Source organism: Mus caroli, chromosome 5, assembly GCF_900094665.2.
Source record: "Mus caroli chromosome 5, CAROLI_EIJ_v1.1, whole genome shotgun sequence".
Taxonomy (NCBI): Eukaryota; Metazoa; Chordata; class Mammalia; order Rodentia; family Muridae; genus Mus; species Mus caroli.
In genome coordinates, this window is record NC_034574.1 from 81,765,051 (window position 1) to 81,785,091 (window position 20,041).

A 20,041-nucleotide genomic window follows, 5' to 3' on the forward strand; every position below is an offset into this window, starting at 1 on the left:
GGGGATAACGAGAGAAGGGATTTGTGAGGGTGGGACTAGAGGAGAGAAAGGAGGGGGCTGCAATCAGGATGTAAATTGAATTAATTAAGTAATGAAAAAAAGAAGTAGTAGACAGCTTTTGGCACTAAACTTAGTTCTCGGTTTTTAAATGACAGCATTACACTAAGCAAACATATTCTGACAAATATGTTCTATTAGGAAGATATAGAAAGATCAGAGTAACCCAAGTCAACCAAAAATGCAAAGCTTGCTCTTGTCAGTAAAAAAGAAAATTGAATTTATTTAGAAGTGAAGTCTTTGATCAGGATGTAAAGTGAATAAATAAATAACGATAAATAACGAAGGAAACTAAAAACAAAAACAAAAAAGTGAAGTCTTTTTTATAAAAAAAAATCATGTTGCAGAAAAAAATAATACTAATCACAACTCCAAATGAATTCCTCGACTACAGTTTTTCCAAAGTTGTATCATCATAAACATGAGAGTTACTTGTCATTTTTGGCCAGCTCCTCTAAAAGTCTAAATCCCAACAACGAAGCTACATCTGATTTTTTAAAAGGAACTATACCCTAGGCTTTTATATAATACACAGCAAATAACTGAGTTGGTTATAGATATAACATTCCAGTTTAATTACATATTAACTATATATCAACTAGATCCATATCATTCCAAAACCTTTTGATGGTGGCCAGTGATTTGTGTCAGTAGCATATGGTTAATAGTCACTTTTGTTCCCAAAATATATTTGTATAAATGAAGTTTCTATACTTCAAAGCCCAAATTCACAAGGAAAGCACCTTCTAAATCTTACTGCTGTAAGCTTGTTTTTCTGAGCTGTTATTATAGATAATAAGAGACTCCATTCCACAGGTTCTATAATAACACATTATAAATTTTGCACTGGTTTTTTTTCCACTAACTCTTGTGATGGCAAAACCATTTTTCTCAAAGCTGATTGGTTGTGCATGTCTACAACAGTGCTTAAATGTGATCCTGCTATCAAGCCTCCTGACAAGGAGGGATCTTTTTATGTTAAGACTTTTGGGTACTGAACATGACACCTTCTTGAAGAATTTTTGTTTTATTATTAAGAAATAAATGTGTCTTGCTCCTTGGCTCTCTCTGGCTTCAGCAGTTTGTAGTCATTTCTACCATAGACCATTAAGAACATATTTCAAAGACAGGTTAACAAGGTTCAAGTTTACTTTTTATCTAGTGCAGCTTCTAAGTGGCATTGGGTGAGTATCAAAGATTATCAACATATATTGTATAGTGTCAAGTAATGTCCTTGTTTATAGATGTTTGTTAACTTTCCTATTGTATTTGTGGTGTTTCTAAATCACCTTTGTAGACTAACTTTTGATAAAAGTTTCAACTCTTCGTTTATTTGGTGTTTGTTTCTCTTGTAGGTTTTCTCCCAAACTACTCTGACCTCCTTAACACTGTACTTTTGCACATTTCCATAAAGAAGTTTTGTCAACAATGCACTAGCAGTGTCTCAAAATACGATGCCTGTCTCATTTTCTCTCTGATTTAGCTCTCATCCTAATCTTAAAGCTCCGAAGATTAAGCTCGGTTTTGAGGACCCTCTCATAAGGGTATGGTTGAATAAAATGATTACCATGATTTGGGCTAGCTACCCTTAGAGGTGAAGCTTTGGTATTTGGCTCACTTATTTGCTTTCTTTCCAAATTTGAGTTTCTTCTCATACAAAAATCCTTATTTTTCCCAAAAAGGCTTATGAAAGTTTTGGTGAAAACATGTTGCTGCTTCAGTGCAGAAAACCAACTTCTCTTCCAAAGCCATGTGACCTGGTGAGTATTTTATCTCCTCATTTGTCAGGCTATAAAGTTCACTAAGTGCACCTGAGAGGACAAACCTCACTAAAGTATGTAAGGCAATGAGGAAGATGTCAAATTTTACAGGTGTACTTCAGAGCAGCCTCTGAGTATTATTTTCAATCAAAAATATAATCAAAAATAATCAAAAAATCAGCTGTTATTCAGTTATGTTCGTTTACAGGTAGAAAGGACTCATCCGACATAATATGATAGTTTAGCAAAAACAAAGACATTATATATACACAAAATAAAGTGAAATGTCTCCTTTCATGGGTACAGAATCTAGAATTACTGTAACTCTACTGTAAAGATGAGATAAGATGGGTATCTGAATGAGATGAACACCCTGAGATACCAAAAAGCCTTGATCCACGACCTGAGAGATGTTTAGAAAGGGGATCCTCTGCCTACTCTCTTCTCACTTCCTGTGGTTTTGTAACCTTCACTAAATATATCAGCCTCAGCAGTTACTTTTCTAAGGAAGAAAAAAAACATGCATTTCTGTCTCTTCATTCTTAATTTGCCCTCACAAGCCTTTGAGCAAAAGTGCATCTTTAAAGGTCAGGTTATAACAATATTAAATATAGAAATAGAGGAAAAGAGGAAAAATTTAACACTGTGTAATTCTTCAGTTTATTCCATTAGAACGTTAACTAATGTCTATATAGCACTGTTAGATGCAGTATCTTAGAAAACTTAAGTCCTAATTTTTTGAAGTGTGCATTCATTGAACCTGAACGTACATACAATGAATGTGGTTGGACCTTACAATGCCTTCCTAAACCAACTTGGCAGAAAAAACTCAGAATGATAAATACTAAGGTTTTTCAGGTTATAAATTATCTCCCCCATCCCCTACCACCTATCCCCCCCAACACCATCATCTTTCCTTCTCAGCCTGACTTTGGCAAGTAATGTCTCGAAATGAACATACAGTCACAGTAGAATCTCTTTAGAGTTCTGAACTCTGACAGAAAAGCAAAGACATTAGTACCTAACTGCAGAGTGCCCAAAGCACAATCATTTTAATGTCCCAAGATAATAATCAGTTTTATATTCTAGGTACCAAATGTAAAGATGAGTCTCCTTGTTTTCCTGGGTCTGCTTGGTGTCTCTGCTGCCATGCCAGTGAGTATTTACGCCTATGTTGGGTCTTCCCTTTGTACTCTGTTGTTGCTTGACTCAGGGACAGCTGGCAGATTATTTCAGCTAAGGCTCTGCGTTTCTCCCTCAGTTCCAGATGCCAATGCCCCGAATGCCTGGATTTAGCAGTAAAAGTGAAGAGGTATGTATTATACTCTGCACCGGAGGAGACACGTGCCAGTCCTACCTAGAAGGTCAGGAAAAGGAGAGTATTGGTACTTTTCTTAGAAAATAAAAATTCTTGTGAACGGACTAAGGGAGGTAAAATTCAAAGTCTTGCATTCAAATCAAAGGAAAAAAAAATCCCCCGCCTCCGAGCCTACTCATGTGTTTCACTGTTGATATATGTTAAAATTTAGTTGTTAGGTCTGGAGTCAGTTTTATTCACTAGTAAAGAGCCATTTGTACTTGGGAGTGTTATAAAGTACATACTTGATTATATCTTTTAGCATAACTCAACCTAGTTATCATTAGTCAAATTTCATGCTCATTAGAAACAGGGATCTTTGTATGTTTGCTTGGGTGTTTTGGTTTGGTTTTGAGACAAGGTCTCTTTATTATGTAGCCTAGATGTCCTGGAACTCTCATCCTTCCTTCTTCATTTGGTTTTGGTAATCAATGTCTGCTAGTTAATACAAAATCACAATAGAATCCCTTTATATCTGCGAACTCTGCCTCAAAGAAACGTTAAGGAGCTAGTGCCAAACCAACCGTAGAGTTATAGAGAACAGGCTGGCCTTGAATTCACATAGACCCGTCTGATGGGATTAGAGGTGTGCCAGAGAAGCAATTATCTTTTTACCATGAAATTATCTTGTTCTAAAATCCTGAATTCTAAATAAACAGAACATTCAAAAGCTCCAAAGTAAATTATATCTATTTTCTATTACTCTATATTGATTCAATATGAAGTCTGACATCAAATTCAGGAATCTGGGGGCTGGAAAATTGTCTCAGTTGGTAGAGTTTGTGGTTACAAGGGTGAGTCTGATCCCCAGAACCTCCAAGTTTGGAGACAGTCACTTGTAATCCCAGCACTGAGGAGTGGGAACTAGAGGATTCATGGACCTCCCTGGCTTGCCAGGAGGAAAACCCAAAATCAAGGAAGCCGCAGATACTAGTGAAACTTAGTCTCATAACAGAAGGTAGATAACTCGTAAGGAACAATATTTAAGATGCCAGCTTCCATATGCACACAGATGAACACATATACAATCCTGTGCGCATGGGGCTGAAGAATGGTTCAGTGGTTATGAGCACTGGATATTCTTCCAGAAAATAGGGAATTTGATTCCTAGCCCCTACATAATTATCTGTAACCCCAGTGCCAGGGAGTCTGACATCCTCATATGTCTTCTTTGTACAGCACACACACACACACACACAGTAAGGCGCAGACATATGTGCAGGCAAACACCCATATGCATTAAATAAATGTTTAATATTTTTTAAAACTATACATGTATGAAAATTACATACTCCAGAATTTTTTAATGAATACAAATTTTAAAGTAATATATAATTAAGAAATTATGACTATTGTATCTTCAGACCATGAACTCAATTTAATTCTTCTCTTTCGTGAGTTAATTTGAATAAAAGCTTTTCATTTTATCCCACATTAATGGATTCCTTTCATTTCAGATGATGCGATATAATCAATTCAACTTCATGAATGCCCCACCAGTAAGTCCTTTATACTGTTTCTGACACTTTCTATTTTCTATCCAGAAGCTGTGCTGTGTTTGTCTTAGCAGATAACAGTGTTAATTACCATCCACAAGTCTTAGTTAAAAGATAACCATTAAAATAGTGAAGGAGAAGTCCTATACAGGTTGTCCTCTGATGTCTACATACACACACACACTATGGCTCATTCATATTCCACACATACAAACACTAAATCCATGCCATTTCAAAATCACTGATTCATGAATTCTAGGGGTTTGAAAATTATTTCATTTCCTTATACTTAATATTAAAAATCAATACTTTAAAATTAAAAAAAAAATAGTGAAGGAGAGGAGAAAAACCATTTCATTTGTTCCTAGTGACAAACATTCTTAGTCATTTCTGGGTTTTTTTTTTCCTACAAGTGAACATCATCTACTAATAACAAATATTCTTTGTGTCTCAGAAAACTGTTCTAACTAAAGTTTCTAGGAGCTTTTCACACGACTAATGGCAACAAACACAAGATAGTGGATACTATTTGAGGAGAGACCTCTGTGTTATCTTACACAATTCTCAAACTGTGAATCTTTTTGTATTTTGCTGGAGTGATCATGGGATATACTTGTGGTTGTATGCTAATTCTAGAGCAAATTAAACCATGACCGTCAGCTCATCTTCTAATAAAATTGTGTGATAGCCCAAAAATGCATATCTCATGCTACTGTCGTGATGTGGTTATAGGCTTCCTCGATTCTGTCCTAACCTTTCTGTTCAGTGACTGTCTTAAGGTCTTTACCTAAAGTCATCATTTTCAATGCTCCCCTCCTAGATTCTGGTTGGCCCAACTTTCCTTGCTGTTTTTGTGTCTGTGAACTGAAATTTCCACCAATGTAAAATCATGCATCTGTTTCTGGGTTTTGCTTATTTGTTGTTTGGTTGGTTTTGGTTTAGGTTATTTTGGTTTAGGTTATTTTCATTTTGGTTGTTTTATTTCATTTTCCTCTCATTTTACCTGGCCTTAGATATAGCAAGTCACATGAGTTTTGAATTTCCATAAAAAAATATATACTCAGAAAAACATAAGATTCTTATGCAAGGTGTGGTAGTACACCCCAAAAATCTCCACACTCAGGATTTCAGTGACATGAAGATTGTTGTGTGTATGCATGTGTGCAGACAAAGTGTGTATATGTGTGTGTGTGTATGTGGTTCAGAAAACAACTTAGAGCACACGTACTTGCCTTTCACGTTTCTTGAGACAGTGTTTCTTTGTTGCTTACACTGCACATACCAGGCTACCTGGACCATGAGCCTCCAGGGGTTCTCTTGTCTTCATTTCCCATCTCACCATAGGAGCACTGGGATTATCACACTATTGTGCCCAACTTTACATGCATGGTTCTGGCTAGACAGAATCAGGGTCTCACATTTGTGCCGCAAGCACTTTGCCCACTAAGCCATTCTTCAGCCACCAAGTTCTTGAACTGACATCTCTTATTGAAGTCTGCCTTTGATTAGTTTGACAGGCTTTCTAGAAAACTGAGGTCTCATTCAGTAAGACAAAATGAAATGAAGTCTTCATTAAAGATCTTGGAATCAAATTCCACTGGAGTTTTAAGCTTCTTGACTTGGTTTTGGAAACTTGACTTTAGAAGGTGGGACGAAACTGGACTTCAACCTCATTCGTTGTTACTGCTTTTGCTGCTCTTTCAGATGATGCCTATGGGCCCATATGGAAATGGTATGCCAATGCCTCCACACATGCCTCCACAGTACCCTCCATACCAGATGCCCATGTGGCCTCCACCAGTACCCAATGGATGGCAGCAACCCCCAATGCCCAATTTCCCAAGCAAGACTGATCAAACCCAGGAGACTGCCAAACCCAACCAGACCAATCCACAAGAGCCACAGCCACAAAAGCAGCCTTTAAAGGAACCACCAAATGAAGCAGCACGGGCCAAAGATGAAGCCCAGCCACCTCAGGTGAGGCTAGAGCAGAAAACTTCCATATCACATGCATAACCATACCTTAAAAGAGAGGTCCCCACCTGTCCAACATACATACTTCCTCCTAAATTTAGTACAGGTATTGCTATGTAAGAATATGATATTTAATTTTGACATTTATCAAAAGTTGCCTGGCAGGTCAACTCCAACCTTATTTAGTTCAATATTACACAAATATTATTGCCTTAAAGATCCTTTTAAAACACAGAATCAAGCTGTGGTTGTAGGATATGCCGATAACACCAGCAATCAGAAGGCTGAGGTAGGATCATAAGTAGAAGGCCACCATGGCTATGTGGTAAGATACTCCTTGAAAATAAATAAGAATAAAATATAATACAGTCTTACAATATAGAGTCTCATGACTACTAGTAGAAGAGTCAGGAAAGAAAGATCAAGTTATACCCCAGCCTTCATTGGTCAATTATACATATAACAAATACAAACTTAATAAAAAAGGCACTCCTAGATTTGTATCTCGTTTTCTATCATTTCTCTGCCATTTGGGGCAACTAATTTCTCTGACCTTCAGCTTCTCAAGCAAACTGAGAATAACAATGATGCATGGTTGAGATCTGAAAGAGTCCCATAACCAACTACCATTTGAATACAAGTGTTTAATAATATGATTATTACCATCATCTCTACTCAAAATATGCAGAGAGGGAGGGAGGGAAGAGGGGGTAGAAGAAGAGAAAGAGAAAGAAATTTGATGCAAACAAAAAATACAAGCTGTCTCTAGTTTTCAAATAATTATTATCAATTTCTGTCATTTCTCATTTTCAATGTCACTGCCAAATAACTTTAATTTGTCTTTCTTTCTAGCCATTCCCACCATTTGGCAATGGACTTTACCCCTATCAACAACCACCATGGCCAATTCCACAGGTAAGAACTTTCTAGATGCTATAAATTAAAAATAATATCAGTATGTAAAAATTAACATAAGTTTACATACTGACAATCAGCAGAGAATATGAAACAAAATCAAGTTAGTAATTATTCAAAAAAACTGATTAAAAATTGAATATATGTTTTACTCAGACCAGTTTGCAACATGAACAGAGTCACTAATAACATAATTTAACTATTTAATTTTAAATGGTTGTACTATAATGCCTCACAAAAGAAATTAAAATATCTTCATTGAGTATCATAATTTATTATAATGCAAAATAGCACTAGGCAAGAGAGAGTTTAAAACTAAGAAGCAAGCCACGATTACATTGTAATCTCTCCATCATATTTTTCTATCAACAGATACATCATTATAAAGAAATCTGCAAAGTAATACATGAATTCTCAAAGAGTTCTTAAAGTTTAAAATTAACAAAATAAAGTATAATATTTAACGTATTTGAACAAAAAGAATAGTAAAGGCAGTGGTTTTCACCCTTCCTAATGCGAAAACTTTTAATGCAGTTCCTCATATTGTGTGACCCCAACCTTATTATTTTCATTGCTACTTCATAACCATGATTTTGCTATTGTTTTTAATTATAATGTAAATAGCTGTGTTTTCTGTGCTCTTAGGTTACCTCTGTGAATGGGTCATTCAACCCCCAGAGGGGTTGCAACCCACAGGTTGAGAACCACTGAGTAACACAAGCTGTCGAAAACAGCTACACACCAAGAAATACTCAGTGACTGTTTACTTGGCTATGGAACAGAGTTTTTCTTTGTTTGTTTGTTTGTTTGTTTTGTTTTTCTTGTAATTTACTGATCAAGAGGGTTTTAATGAGAAAAAATTCACTCCTTATTTTTTTTTTCCTTAAAAGGGTGGCTTTGCCACATTAAAGGAAGGAAACATTCCAGAGAGTTTAAAAACAACATGATTTCCATATTGAAATGACTCTTAATCCCATTACATCAATCTCTTGATGAGAAGCAAAAACTGCTTCTCAACCCTTGCTTCTATGTAGCTATCTATCCCTAAGCTTTCATTTCTTTAAATTTGATGTACTCTTATTTTTTTTAACTTTCGACATTAGTGTACAAAATGACGGTTTCATTATAGCACCTTCTGTGTTTGTGTGTTGGTATTGTGTGTCCCTGTGTTGGTATTGTGTGTGTGTGCCCCTGTACACATGTGGAGACCAGAGGATGGTGCTCACTGTCTTCCTCAGTCACTCTCCACCTTAGTTTTGAGGCAGGGTCTCCTACTGAATCTGGAGTTCACATCTTTGGTTAGGCTGCCTGGCAACCAGCTCTAGGGATCTGCCCATCTCTGCTCCCAACACTAGAACTGCAGGTGCACGTGGTCACACCCAGCCTTTTTAGAAGGAAGAGTGCTGGGAATCTGAACTCTCGGGTGCTCAGCTTTCATGGAAAGCAATATTCCAACTGAGCTGTCTCTTCAGCTCCTAAGCACAGCACTTCCACATACATTTGCCTTCTTACTTTTTTCTTTTTATTTTTATTTTTTGTTTGTTTGTTTTTTGTTTTTCGAGACAGGGTTTCTCTGTATAGCCCTGGCTGTCCTGGAACTCACTCTGTAGACCAGGCTGGCCTCGAACTCAGAAATCCGCCTGCCTCTGCCTCCCGAGTGCTGGGATTAAAGGCGTGCGCCACTACCCCCAGCTTTTTTTCTTACTCATCCTCCTCACCAACTACGTTGTCTCCTCCTTGGCTCCTCTTTTGCTGGTTGCTTACCTTGCTTCTAAAAGTTCCTACTTTCACTTTCATGACACATATATTTTTTATTAGATATTTTCTTCATTTATATTTCAAATGCTATCTCGAAAGTCCCCTATACCCTCACCCTGCCCTGCTTCCCAACCCACCCACTCCTGCTTCCTGGCACTGGCATTCCCCTGTACTGGGGCATATATATTTCATTACTCTTTTCTGCCTCTCTCTTACTTCCTTTAAGATCTCTTCATCCCCTCTTTGGGCCCCCTTCTACTTTACTGAGTTGAGCACATGTGTACACACATACATGCGCGCACGCACACACACAATCTAGAATCCACATGTAAGCAAAAATGTGGCATTTATGGCTAGTTAAAATTCCTTGTGTAGACTGGTAGTGGTGAAACATGCCTTTAATCCCAGCACTTAGAAGGCAGAGGCAAGCAAATCTATGTGAGCTCAAGGGCAGCCTGGTCTACAGATCGAAGGCTATGCAGAGAAATACTTGTCTAAATAAATAAATAAATAAATAAATAAATAAATAAATAAATAAAATTCCTTATGTAAATGCACATATCTTTACCCAGTTTAAGAATCTTTGTGATATGTCTAGTGCTGCAGATATAACCTCAGAAATGGTCCTGCTAGGTTCAATAGACTGCTCTATTTTTAGATTTGTGAGTAACTTCCAGTCTAGCATCTCTAGTGGCTGTGTCACTCCATATTACCACTTGCAGTTTCTAACAGTCCTCTTCCCCACATCCTTGACATTTGTGTTCCTTAACATTTGTGTGCTGGAATGAAAACCTTTCTATGTTGAGATGCTATCTTAAATTAATTTAAATTAGTTCTGATAGTTAAGAATGTTCAATATTATCATAAGTATTGGCCATTTGTATTTCTCCTTTTAGTAAATGTCTCTCCACTCCATTAGACCATTTACTATTTCTTTTAATATTCAATGTTTGCAGTCCTTTCTACATTCTTCACATTTATCTCTTAAGTATAGTTGGCAATGATTCCTTCCCACTCTGTAGCGAGTGTCCTCACTCTGGTGACTGTATACTTTGATATGCAAAAAGCTCTTTAATCTCATGTAATCCTCCCATTTGTCAATTCTTGGAAGTCTACTGTGCTACTGGAGTCTTTGTCAGAAAATTCTTAACATGTCTGAATCTTAAATACTTTTTATATGAGTTTTCTTTTATTAGCTTCAAGTCTTACATATAAGCTTTCCACACATTTAGAGTTGGTTTTGGTGTAAGGTGAGAGATATGGACTTAGTTTAATTCTTCAGCAGATGGATAAAGTTTTCCCAGCACCATTTGTTAAAGAAGTTGTCTTTTTTTGCAATGTATGTTTTTGACACCTTTATTGAAAATTAGGTGTTTGCAGCTATGTGGATTTAATTCTGCATTTGATTTTCTATTTTTTCTGTTTTCTTCTATTTTCTGTTTGTACCAATGTCATACTAAATTTGTTACTATAGCTCTGTACTGTATAGAGCTATATCAGGTATAGTGAGATAACCAGAATTTCTCTTTCCATTTAGAACTTTTCTACTTATTTTAATCCTTTGTATTTTCACATAAAAATTGTATAATTATTCTTATTTCTGCAAAGGATATAACTGAAATTTTGATGGATATTGAATTAAGCATATGGATCACTTTTAGTAATATGATCATTTTTATAATCTTGAGTTGATAAGTCCATGTACATTGACTTTTCTTATGTGAGAATTCATATTTTGTTAAGAAAATTAACTTCAAGGGTACACAAAGAGTGTTAAATATAACATTACAATTTAATCTCATATTGTTGTGTGCTCTAATATAGATACTTGGAGCCCACTATTACTCAAATATTAATATCTGTCTCTATCTTTCTCTCTCCTTTCTCCTCCCTCTCTTCTTCTTCCCTCCCCCGAGATAGTGAGGTAAAGTGATTGATAAGACAGGATATTTTTAATAAGATAGCCTAGGGTCATCTTACAGCTTTATAAAAATAGTACTCACAAATGGATCATAAGTAGTTAGTGAGTCTAATGGCTCAGGAGCACGAAGTTCACAAAACGATGCATCATTACTAATGAGCCAGTTAAACATACCTCCTGACTTACAAACAAATGGCAACATAGAAAGTGCTTTCCAGAGCTGAGGAGTGAGCTTAGTGGGTAAAGTGCTTGCTGTACAAGCATGGAGACTTGAGTTCAGATCCCCAGCATCCCTCTCAACCCTAGTGCTGACGAGAGGAGACAGGAGAATCCCAGCTCTTGCTGGCTCAGCTACTCTAGCCAACCAGTGAGCTCCATGTTCAATGAGAGATCCTACCTCAAAAGGTAACGTGAAGGAGGAAAGAAGACAGCCAACACCAACGTCTGGCCTCCACACACATACGCACATGCACATGTACACAAACACACACGCACAAGCACACATAACACACACAATCATACACACATATGCACACACATACAAACACACACATACACAGACAATCACACACACAAACACGCACACATAGACACAAACACACATATACATACAATCACGTACACATTTCTAGTCCAGTCTAATGGCGCACAACTGTAATCCCAGCACTTAGAAGGCTGAGGCAGGAAGATTGCCAAGAACTCAAGGACAGCCCAGATACATAATGATCCTGATATAAAACAAGATCCTGCCTTAAAAACAAAGAGAAGAAAACAAAGTGGTTGGTTCCTGTGCTCACTGTGCTTTTCATCTTTCAGAGGGGACCACCAACAGCGTTTGGACGGCCAAAGTTCAGCAATGAAGAAGGAGTAAGTACAAGTGGCTCTGTCACCCTGGTTAAGAACTATAGTCTATCAGCTGCTATCATTTAACCCAATGCCAGAAGAACTTAAAACCATCGCTAAAAACTTCTTTAACTCGAGCTCTCAAGTTTTTTTTTTTAAGTGAAATAAAATCAAGCCAGTAGTGTGACTAAGTGTGATGCAGTGCTAGTTGTGGCAGCACAGGCATAGTCTCAGCACAGCAGACAGCTGCGTGGCTTCGTCCCTAAACCCAGCACCACTTCCATGGTGTATAATTCCTCTACATGTATTGAAAGACTGCACACAGATTTGCTGTGGAAACTATTAGCTTCTTTGCAAACTTGATAGTGAACTCTAGACAGTGAAACACACAGAAAGAAATTAAGATCATCTTAGGATATTCTCTTCACAGGAAATTACATTATTGTCTAAATATCTCATTGAATAAATACTGAAATCCAGAGAACATACATTAATATCCAATCTTTCCTCTTGGGTTACAGGATAAACTGGACCAAACCCAAGTCTTATGATACGATGCCATTTTTACTAGATTCCAGGAAAGTAAACAAGTATGCCCAGCCAACTCTTAGAATGTCAACAGATAAACTGTTCTAGTGGCTTTGAGTCCACCCTGGACTTGGCTTACTCTTTACCTCTAGCTATGTGGCATGCACTCCGTGAAAGCAGAAATATATACCTTTGCTGGAGGAGGAAGGAACAAGGTATCACTAAAGTAATGCTGGTGAAATATTATTTCAATAATATCACAGGACGTTTAAAATACTATATCACTATAAAATACCCACGTAAGAGTGTACCCTTACTTAGAAACTAGAACTTCAGATTTTCATAAAATTTAGCAAGTAAAACAGAATAATTCAGACATAAACATAGGCTTAAATCTGTGTCCTATCTCTTGGGGAAACTAAGGCTGGGGATATAGCTCAGTAGTAGAAGACTTAACTACCATGCCTATGTTTAATCACCAGCACAGGGGAAAAATTAAATAACTAAATGATACACACATGTCTAAAAAAAATCACATAGGTTGTTAATTTAATTCAAAATTATTATTAAGTATTTCCCACTGGTCTAGAAAACTAGAATACCAAAACAATATTTTTACTTAAAAGCTTCCCATGGAGATGTCAAGTGGAAGGAGCCCAGTGAAATAAGCAAGTCAAACCTGCTGCGCTGGTAACCACAGCCGAAGGCTGCAGACATAAGCAGCAGAGCCTGAGTCCAGCACTACTCCTGGAGTCAGGTGCACCTGGCTGTGGCACTCAAGCTGCATCTTGAAGTCAAGTGTGCTGGGAGGGGTGAGGGTGTAGGTGGGAAACAGTTAGAAAGGGAAAGGCCATGTGCAAAGACAAGAGAATTAACAGTGGAGGCAATTTGCAACCACATCAAGTTTAAGGAAGAGGAACTAAGGTTAAAGGTCATGGCCATGATTCAGATGATTGTAAACGTTTTAAAATGTTTAGTACAATATGTAGCATTTATTAGAAACAAAATTCCAGATATGAAGATCTAGAGAAAGATATAGATATATTCTCATTTGACTCTCAGGACAAATTGTGTGGTTTTTACTATTCTATTATTATTGTCTCCATATTACAATTGAACTGTGAATTCAGCCAACAGTTATAGCCCTAAAAGTGGTAGAAAGTACTGCATTACACATGTATTTAGCACCAAGGCATTCTGCTTTCTATGTTATGCTAAAGAAGTTATAGTTTATTCTTTAAGGGAAAGGTAATTCTAAACACATACTTAAAGAGAAAAATGTTTAAATTCCCAGAAACAGATCCCTAGTGTCTCCGACTCTGATGGAAATCATAAAGTAAAGTAAGATTACACATACAGTGGTCACTGAGAAAGCAATGTCAATACTTTGGGAGTGGTAGGCAAAAAAAGACAGGGCAAGGCTGAAAGTTCAGATAGAACATTTGGACTTGGTAATTAACTGTCTGGGGAAATAAGATAGAAAGCAGAAGCTGGGGCAACTGGGTTTGAGATTAGAAAATGCTCCTTAGATACAGGATAATGACGTTTGTGGGGAGCTGAACCCAGTTCTGGGTGCGTTCAGTTGGAAGAGTCTGGAGCCTTACTGATTGGACCTTCAGCAAGAACCGTAGGACAGGCTTTTGCCTTTGTGAAATAAAGGCATGTATCCATATTTGAAGTTCAGGATCAGCAACAGAGGAGAGTAAAATGAGAACACAGAAATGAGGAGGGAAGGGGATGGAATCAAAAACAAAAACTAAATCATGATGTTGCCCTGCCTGTAATGCCAGCACTCTGAAGGCAAAGACAGGAGGATCACTGCAAGTTTAGCACGACACTGATCCACATAGCAAGTTACAGGCCAACCAGAGTTATATGGCAAAACTCTATCTCAAAAATAAATAACTAGATACAATATCAAGAATTATAACAGTTAACTTGGACACTGTAGCTCACATGTGTAACCTCAGCACTCAGGGGCTCAAGCATGGGGGTTTTCACACATTCAAAGCCTAAGCAATAGTCTCACACTGTGAGATCCTAGATCAAAAAGCATTTTAACCCTAAGGTTCAGGATGTGGGCCTAAACCCTAGAGAGAATACTAAGCACCCAGTGGGTAGAACAGAGGCCTCGAACCTCTAGGAGAGTGTAGGCTGTCATGGTATGAGAAGCCTGTGGAGGAACTTTCCCACTTACACTAAGCAATTCCAAGCAACACCATGGAAGCAAACAAAGAATAATTCTCCTTTCCTGTCTTCTTTCCTATAGAATCCTTACTATGCATATTTTGGATATCACGGCTTCGGGGGTCGTCCTTATTACTCAGAAGAGATGTTTGAAGATTATGAAAAACCCAAAGAAAAAGATCCTCCTAAACCAGAGGACCCACCCCCAGATGACCCACCCCCAGAGGCTTCTACAAATTCAACTGTGCAGGATGCTAATGCTACTCAATCAATTCCTGGAGGCGGAAATGACACCAGCCCAATAGGAAACACAGGCCCTGGGCCGAACACTGGGAACAATCCTACAGTTCAAAACGGTGTCTTCCCTCTCCCTAAAGTTAATGTTTCAGGCCAGGGAGTACCAAAAAAACAAATTCCGTGGAGACCAAGTCAGCCAAATATTTATGAGAATTATCCTTACCCAAATTATCCTTCAGAAAGACAATGGCAAACCACTGGTACCCAGGGGCCTAGACAGAATGGACCTGGCTACCGAAATCCACAAGTTGAAAGGGGTCCTCAGTGGAATTCCTTTGCTTGGGAAGGCAAACAAGCTACTCATCCAGGAAATCCAACTTACCATAAACCTCCCTCTCCTACCTCCGGAGTTAATTATGCAGGAAATCCAGTCAATTTCGGAAGAAAATTACCAGGGCCAAATAAACCATTTGTGGGAGCCAATCCGGCCTCAAATAAACCCTTTGTGGGAGCCAATCCGGCCTCAAATAAACCCTTTGTGGGAGCCAATCCAGCCTCAAATAAACCCTTTGTGGGAGCCAATCCGGCCTCAAATAAACCATTTGTGGGAGCCAATCCGGCCTCAAATAAACCCTTTATGGGAGTCAATCCGGCCTCAAACAAACCCTTTATGGGAGCCAATCCGGCTGCAAACAAACCATCTATAGGAACCAATCCAGCCGCAAACAAACCATCTATAGGAACCAATCCAGCCGCAAACAAACCATCTATAGGAACCAATCCAGCCGCAAATAAACCCTTTGTGAGAAACAATGTAGGTGCAAATAAACCCTTTGTGGGAACCAATCCCTCCTCAAATCAACCATTTCTGAGAAGCAATCAGGCCTCAAATAAACCATTTCTGAGAAGCAATCAGGCCTCAAATAAACCATTTGTGGGCACCAATGTGGCCTCAGTGGGTCCTAAACAGGTCACTGTTAGCCACAATATGAAAACTCAAAATCCAAAAGAAAAGTCACTAGGTCAAAAAGAAAGAACAGTCACTCCTACCAAAGATGCAAGCAACCCCTGGAGAACTGCTAAACAATATGGAATTAACAATCCAAACTATAATTTGCCTCGCTCTGAGGGCAGCATGGTAGGCCCAAATTTTAATTCCTTTGATCAACAAGAAAACTCCTACTTCTCAAAAGGAGCTTCCAAAAGAGTACCAAGTCCTAATATACAAATCCAAAGCCAGAATTTGCCCAAAGGAATTGCTTTAGAGCCAAGAAGAACCCCATTTCAATCAGAAACTAGAAAACCTGAGTTAAAACATGGCACACACCAGCCTGCATACCCTAAGAAAATCCCTTCTCCTACAAGAAAACATTTCCCTGCTGAAAGAAATACCTGGAATCGTCAAAAAATCCTTCCACCCTTAAAGGAAGACTATGGGAGGCAAGATGAAAATTTACTTCATCCGTCCTATGGCTCTAGAGGAAATATTTTTTACCATGAATATACCAATCCTTATCATAATGAAAAATCACAGTACATTAAAAGCAATCCATGGGATAAGAGGGTCAGCTCTCCCAGTACTATGATGCGGCCAGAAACCCCACAGTACACCATGACTTCTCTAGACCAGAAGGAGACAGAGCAGTACAATGAAGAGGACCCAATTGATCCAAATGAAGATGAATCTTTTCCAGGACAAAGTAGATGGGGTGATGAAGAGATGAACTTCAAAGGAAACCCAACAGTTAGGCAGTATGAAGGTGAGCACTATGCCTCAACCCTAGCGAAGGAATACCTTCCCTATTCCTTAAGTAATCCACCAAAACCCAGTGAAGATTTTCCTTACAGTGAATTCTATCCCTGGAACCCACAGGAAACTTTTCCAATATATAACCCAGGTCCTACTATAGCACCACCTGTGGACCCCAGAAGTTATTATGTTAATAATGCCATAGGACAAGAAGAAAGCACTCTCTTTCCTTCATGGACCTCCTGGGACCACAGGAATCAAGCTGAGAGGCAGAAAGAGAGTGAGCCATATTTCAACAGAAATGTCTGGGATCAGTCAATGAATTTACACAAATCTAATATACCAAACCATCCTTATTCCACTACCTCCCCTGCTAGATTTCCAAAAGATCCAACATGGCTTGAAGGTGAGAATTTGAACTATGATTTACAAATTACTAGTTTAAGTCCACCAGAAAGAGAACAGTTGGCTTTCCCAGACTTCCTGCCTCAAAGTTACCCAACAGGTCAAAATGAAGCACACTTATTTCACCAAAGTCAAAGAGGGTCTTGCTGTATTGGTGGCTCCACAGGACATGAAGACAATGTGCTGGCTCTACAAGACTACACTTCATCCTATGGTCTTCCACCAAGGAAGAACCAAGAAACCAGTCCTGTGCATACAGAAAGCAATTATATCAAGTATGCAAGACCTAACGTTTCCCCAGCAAGCATCCTACCTAGTCAAAGAAATATCTCAGAGAACAAACTAACTGCAGAAATCCCAAACCCAAGTCCATTTGGAGATGGTGTGCCTACTGTGAGAAAAAATACTCCATATTCTGGAAAGAATCAACTAGAGACAGGAATTATGGCCTTTTCTGAAGCCAGCTCTTCTCAGCCAAAAAACACACCCTGTCTTAAAAGTGACCTTGGAGGAGATCGGAGGGATGTTCTGAAACAATTTTTTGAAGGCAGCCAGCTGAGTGAAAGAACTGCTGGCCTTACTCCCGAGCAGCTCGTCATTGGTATTCCTGATAAAGGCTCTGGCCCAGATAGCATACAAAGTGAAGTCCAAGGGAATGAGGGTGAGATGCAGCAGCAAAGGCCACCTACCATCATGAAGTTGCCATGCTTTGGCTCCAAATTAGCAAAATTTCACTCTTCTACCACTGGACCTCCAACTAACAACGGAAGAACGACCCTACTTAATGGTGCTCTCTCCACACCCACTGAAAGTCCTAACACATTGGTTGGGTTAGCTACTAGGGAACAATTTAAAAGTATAAACGTAGATAAACTTAATGCAGATGAACACACTACACTCGAATCTTTTCAAGGAACCAGTCCACAGGACCAAGGCTGCTTACTGCTTCAGGCTTAGGGATCGCTTCAACTAAACATCCTTGGGGGATGGAAAAAAAAAAAAAAACTAGCAATCCTATGTCAATGATTCTGCAACTTTGTACCCTGAGACTTGATTACCTTCTTATGACCCCTAAGCCTTTTTCTCTCCCAACAGTAGAAATAGTGGCCCAGGTAGAGTTAATGAGATTGGGCCTCTGGGGCTGGCTGGATCCAGCACTGTAACAAGTTAGTGCTCACTTAAGAAAAAGCATGAAGGCCATGACCATTCCTGCCTTGAAACTTGGAAGCTATTTGATTGTCTGAGTTAGTTCCCTCTTTCTTGTTAACTTATCCTGTTTCTCTCAAATTACTTACAATGCTCTCTGGTTTTGCACATCTAGCTGGCTGTTGAGTTTTACATTTTCATACAGAGGTCTGCACACCAGTATGGACCTTATGCACTCTTTCCTGTATGTTGTTTCTGTGTGTTCTATTTCTAGTTAAGAGTCTCTTTGGCATGTTTTCTCCCACTGTCTCCTTGCTCTCTTCTCTCTCCTTCCTTCTCCGTGCAGCTCGGTGTCCCTCACATTCTCTCTCTGTCCATCGTTTCTCACATGCTGAGATACTGACTGGCACCACTGGCAGTTCCTCATGTCTGATGACCCCTTCATGATTTCCTTTCCCTTCAATTTTCTGTTCTGTCTCCAAATGTGGAACTTTGATTTTTTTACCAAAATTAACCTTTCCTCTCTATTTTTTGTTAAATTTCTTTTTCCCTCACTTTATATATACAATTTTCATGCATTAAGACTATACATCACCTTCACTCTCTGAATCCACTCTGCAAATTCTACTCTCTTTTTCTCAGCCAAACCATCACTGTAGATAACACGTCTGAAATAGCTGCTTTTGTTGTTAATTTTCTCATGACCTCTCCACATAGACAGCCTGGTTGTAAAAGCACATTCTAGGAGAATGGAAGACAGCCTAGTAACCAGATAGATCATAGAGCTTAGGAAAGTGAAAAATGAAGAAGAGAAGAAATTGTCACTCTGGGACTGAGCATCTAGGAAAAAGACTCTCACTGTACTGTGCCACCAATTTTCAATCTCCAAGATCTGCAGAGGACATTTCTTGAAATACTACCTTATGCAGATAAAGCACTCAATGTTTAGTTTTCTTTACTAGTTCAGTATAAATTATTGTACCATTATATATTATGATGATTATGTTTATGCTTCATATCCTTGTAGATTTTTCCCAGACACAACTTCCGGGTATCATGATTAAATAGTGTAAATTATTTTGTAAAGTAGATATTTCTATATTGTCTTGCTTAGAAAATATTTGAGTTTTATTGATATTATTTTTACTGTTATTAAAGGCATTTTGGCCTGTTATCTGAATATTTCCTGTTTTGAGTCTGGGTGTACATTTTTTTTCTAAATTACCTACAATGTTACTTTCTATTCCTAAAGACTGTCTTGAGAAAATGTTCCTTTAATAGATTTTATATGACCTCAGAAATTTGGTGAAACTTTCCTGAGAAAATTAACTTTGCCCTTGACTCCAGTATAATGTCTTACCAATAGGAGATTCATAGTAAACGTTTACTGGTTGGCTGTAGTGTTACTGGCTCTTTAATGCATGTAAGCTCACACTGCCACTTACTCTTCCTGTGAGAGGTGTGCAGGGATGCAGAGGAAAGCACCATGTTTCCTAGCGTTGTGTTCAGAAGCATCCGCCCTGGCCCACTGCAGACTGTGCTGCCCACTGATGGCCTAAGTTCCCTCTCACCCTACAGTTTGATACTTCGATCATATTTTAAAACAACAACACTAGCTTTACCCAAAAGTTTCACAGTGAATACTTGTACTACCAAATGTTCACTTTGTGTTTCACCATAATGAATGGGTAGCACAGTCATTTTGGC

At 38.5% G+C, this 20,041-nt stretch overlaps 1 protein-coding gene across 2 annotated transcripts; it reads left to right on the forward strand.

The window, feature by feature from the left end:
* The first annotated feature begins 1,763 nt into the window (after positions 1-1,763).
* Enam (enamelin) lies at positions 1,764-18,145 on the forward strand. Of its 2 annotated transcripts, XM_021163994.1 has the most exons (10): positions 1,764-1,817; positions 2,907-2,972; positions 3,085-3,129; positions 4,632-4,673; positions 6,375-6,647; positions 7,497-7,559; positions 12,055-12,105; positions 13,427-13,429; positions 14,879-15,505; positions 15,950-18,145. In XM_021163994.1, the coding sequence occupies exons 1-10, from the start codon at positions 1,764-1,766 to the stop codon at positions 18,143-18,145; spliced, it is 3,420 nt and encodes a 1,139-aa protein (XP_021019653.1). The 2 variants fall into 2 exon arrangements, with proteins under 2 accessions (XP_021019653.1, XP_021019652.1); XM_021163993.1 differs by lacking the exon at positions 13,427-13,429 and having other exon boundaries at positions 3,079-3,129; positions 14,879-18,145.
* The last annotated feature ends 1,896 nt before the right edge of the window (positions 18,146-20,041 follow it).

Bases quoted from the DNA above. Each gene is read 5' to 3' on its own strand.
- Enam (XM_021163993.1), top strand. From the start codon at position 1,764: ATGTTGCTGCTTCAGTGCAGAAAACCAACTTCTCTTCCAAAGCCATGT. The intron at 6,648-7,496 runs GTGAGGCTAGAG...CTTTCTTTCTAG, and splicing joins ATGAAGCCCAGCCACCTCAG to CCATTCCCACCATTTGGCAA. The intron at 12,106-14,878 runs GTAAGTACAAGT...TCTTTCCTATAG, and splicing joins AGTTCAGCAATGAAGAAGGA to AATCCTTACTATGCATATTT.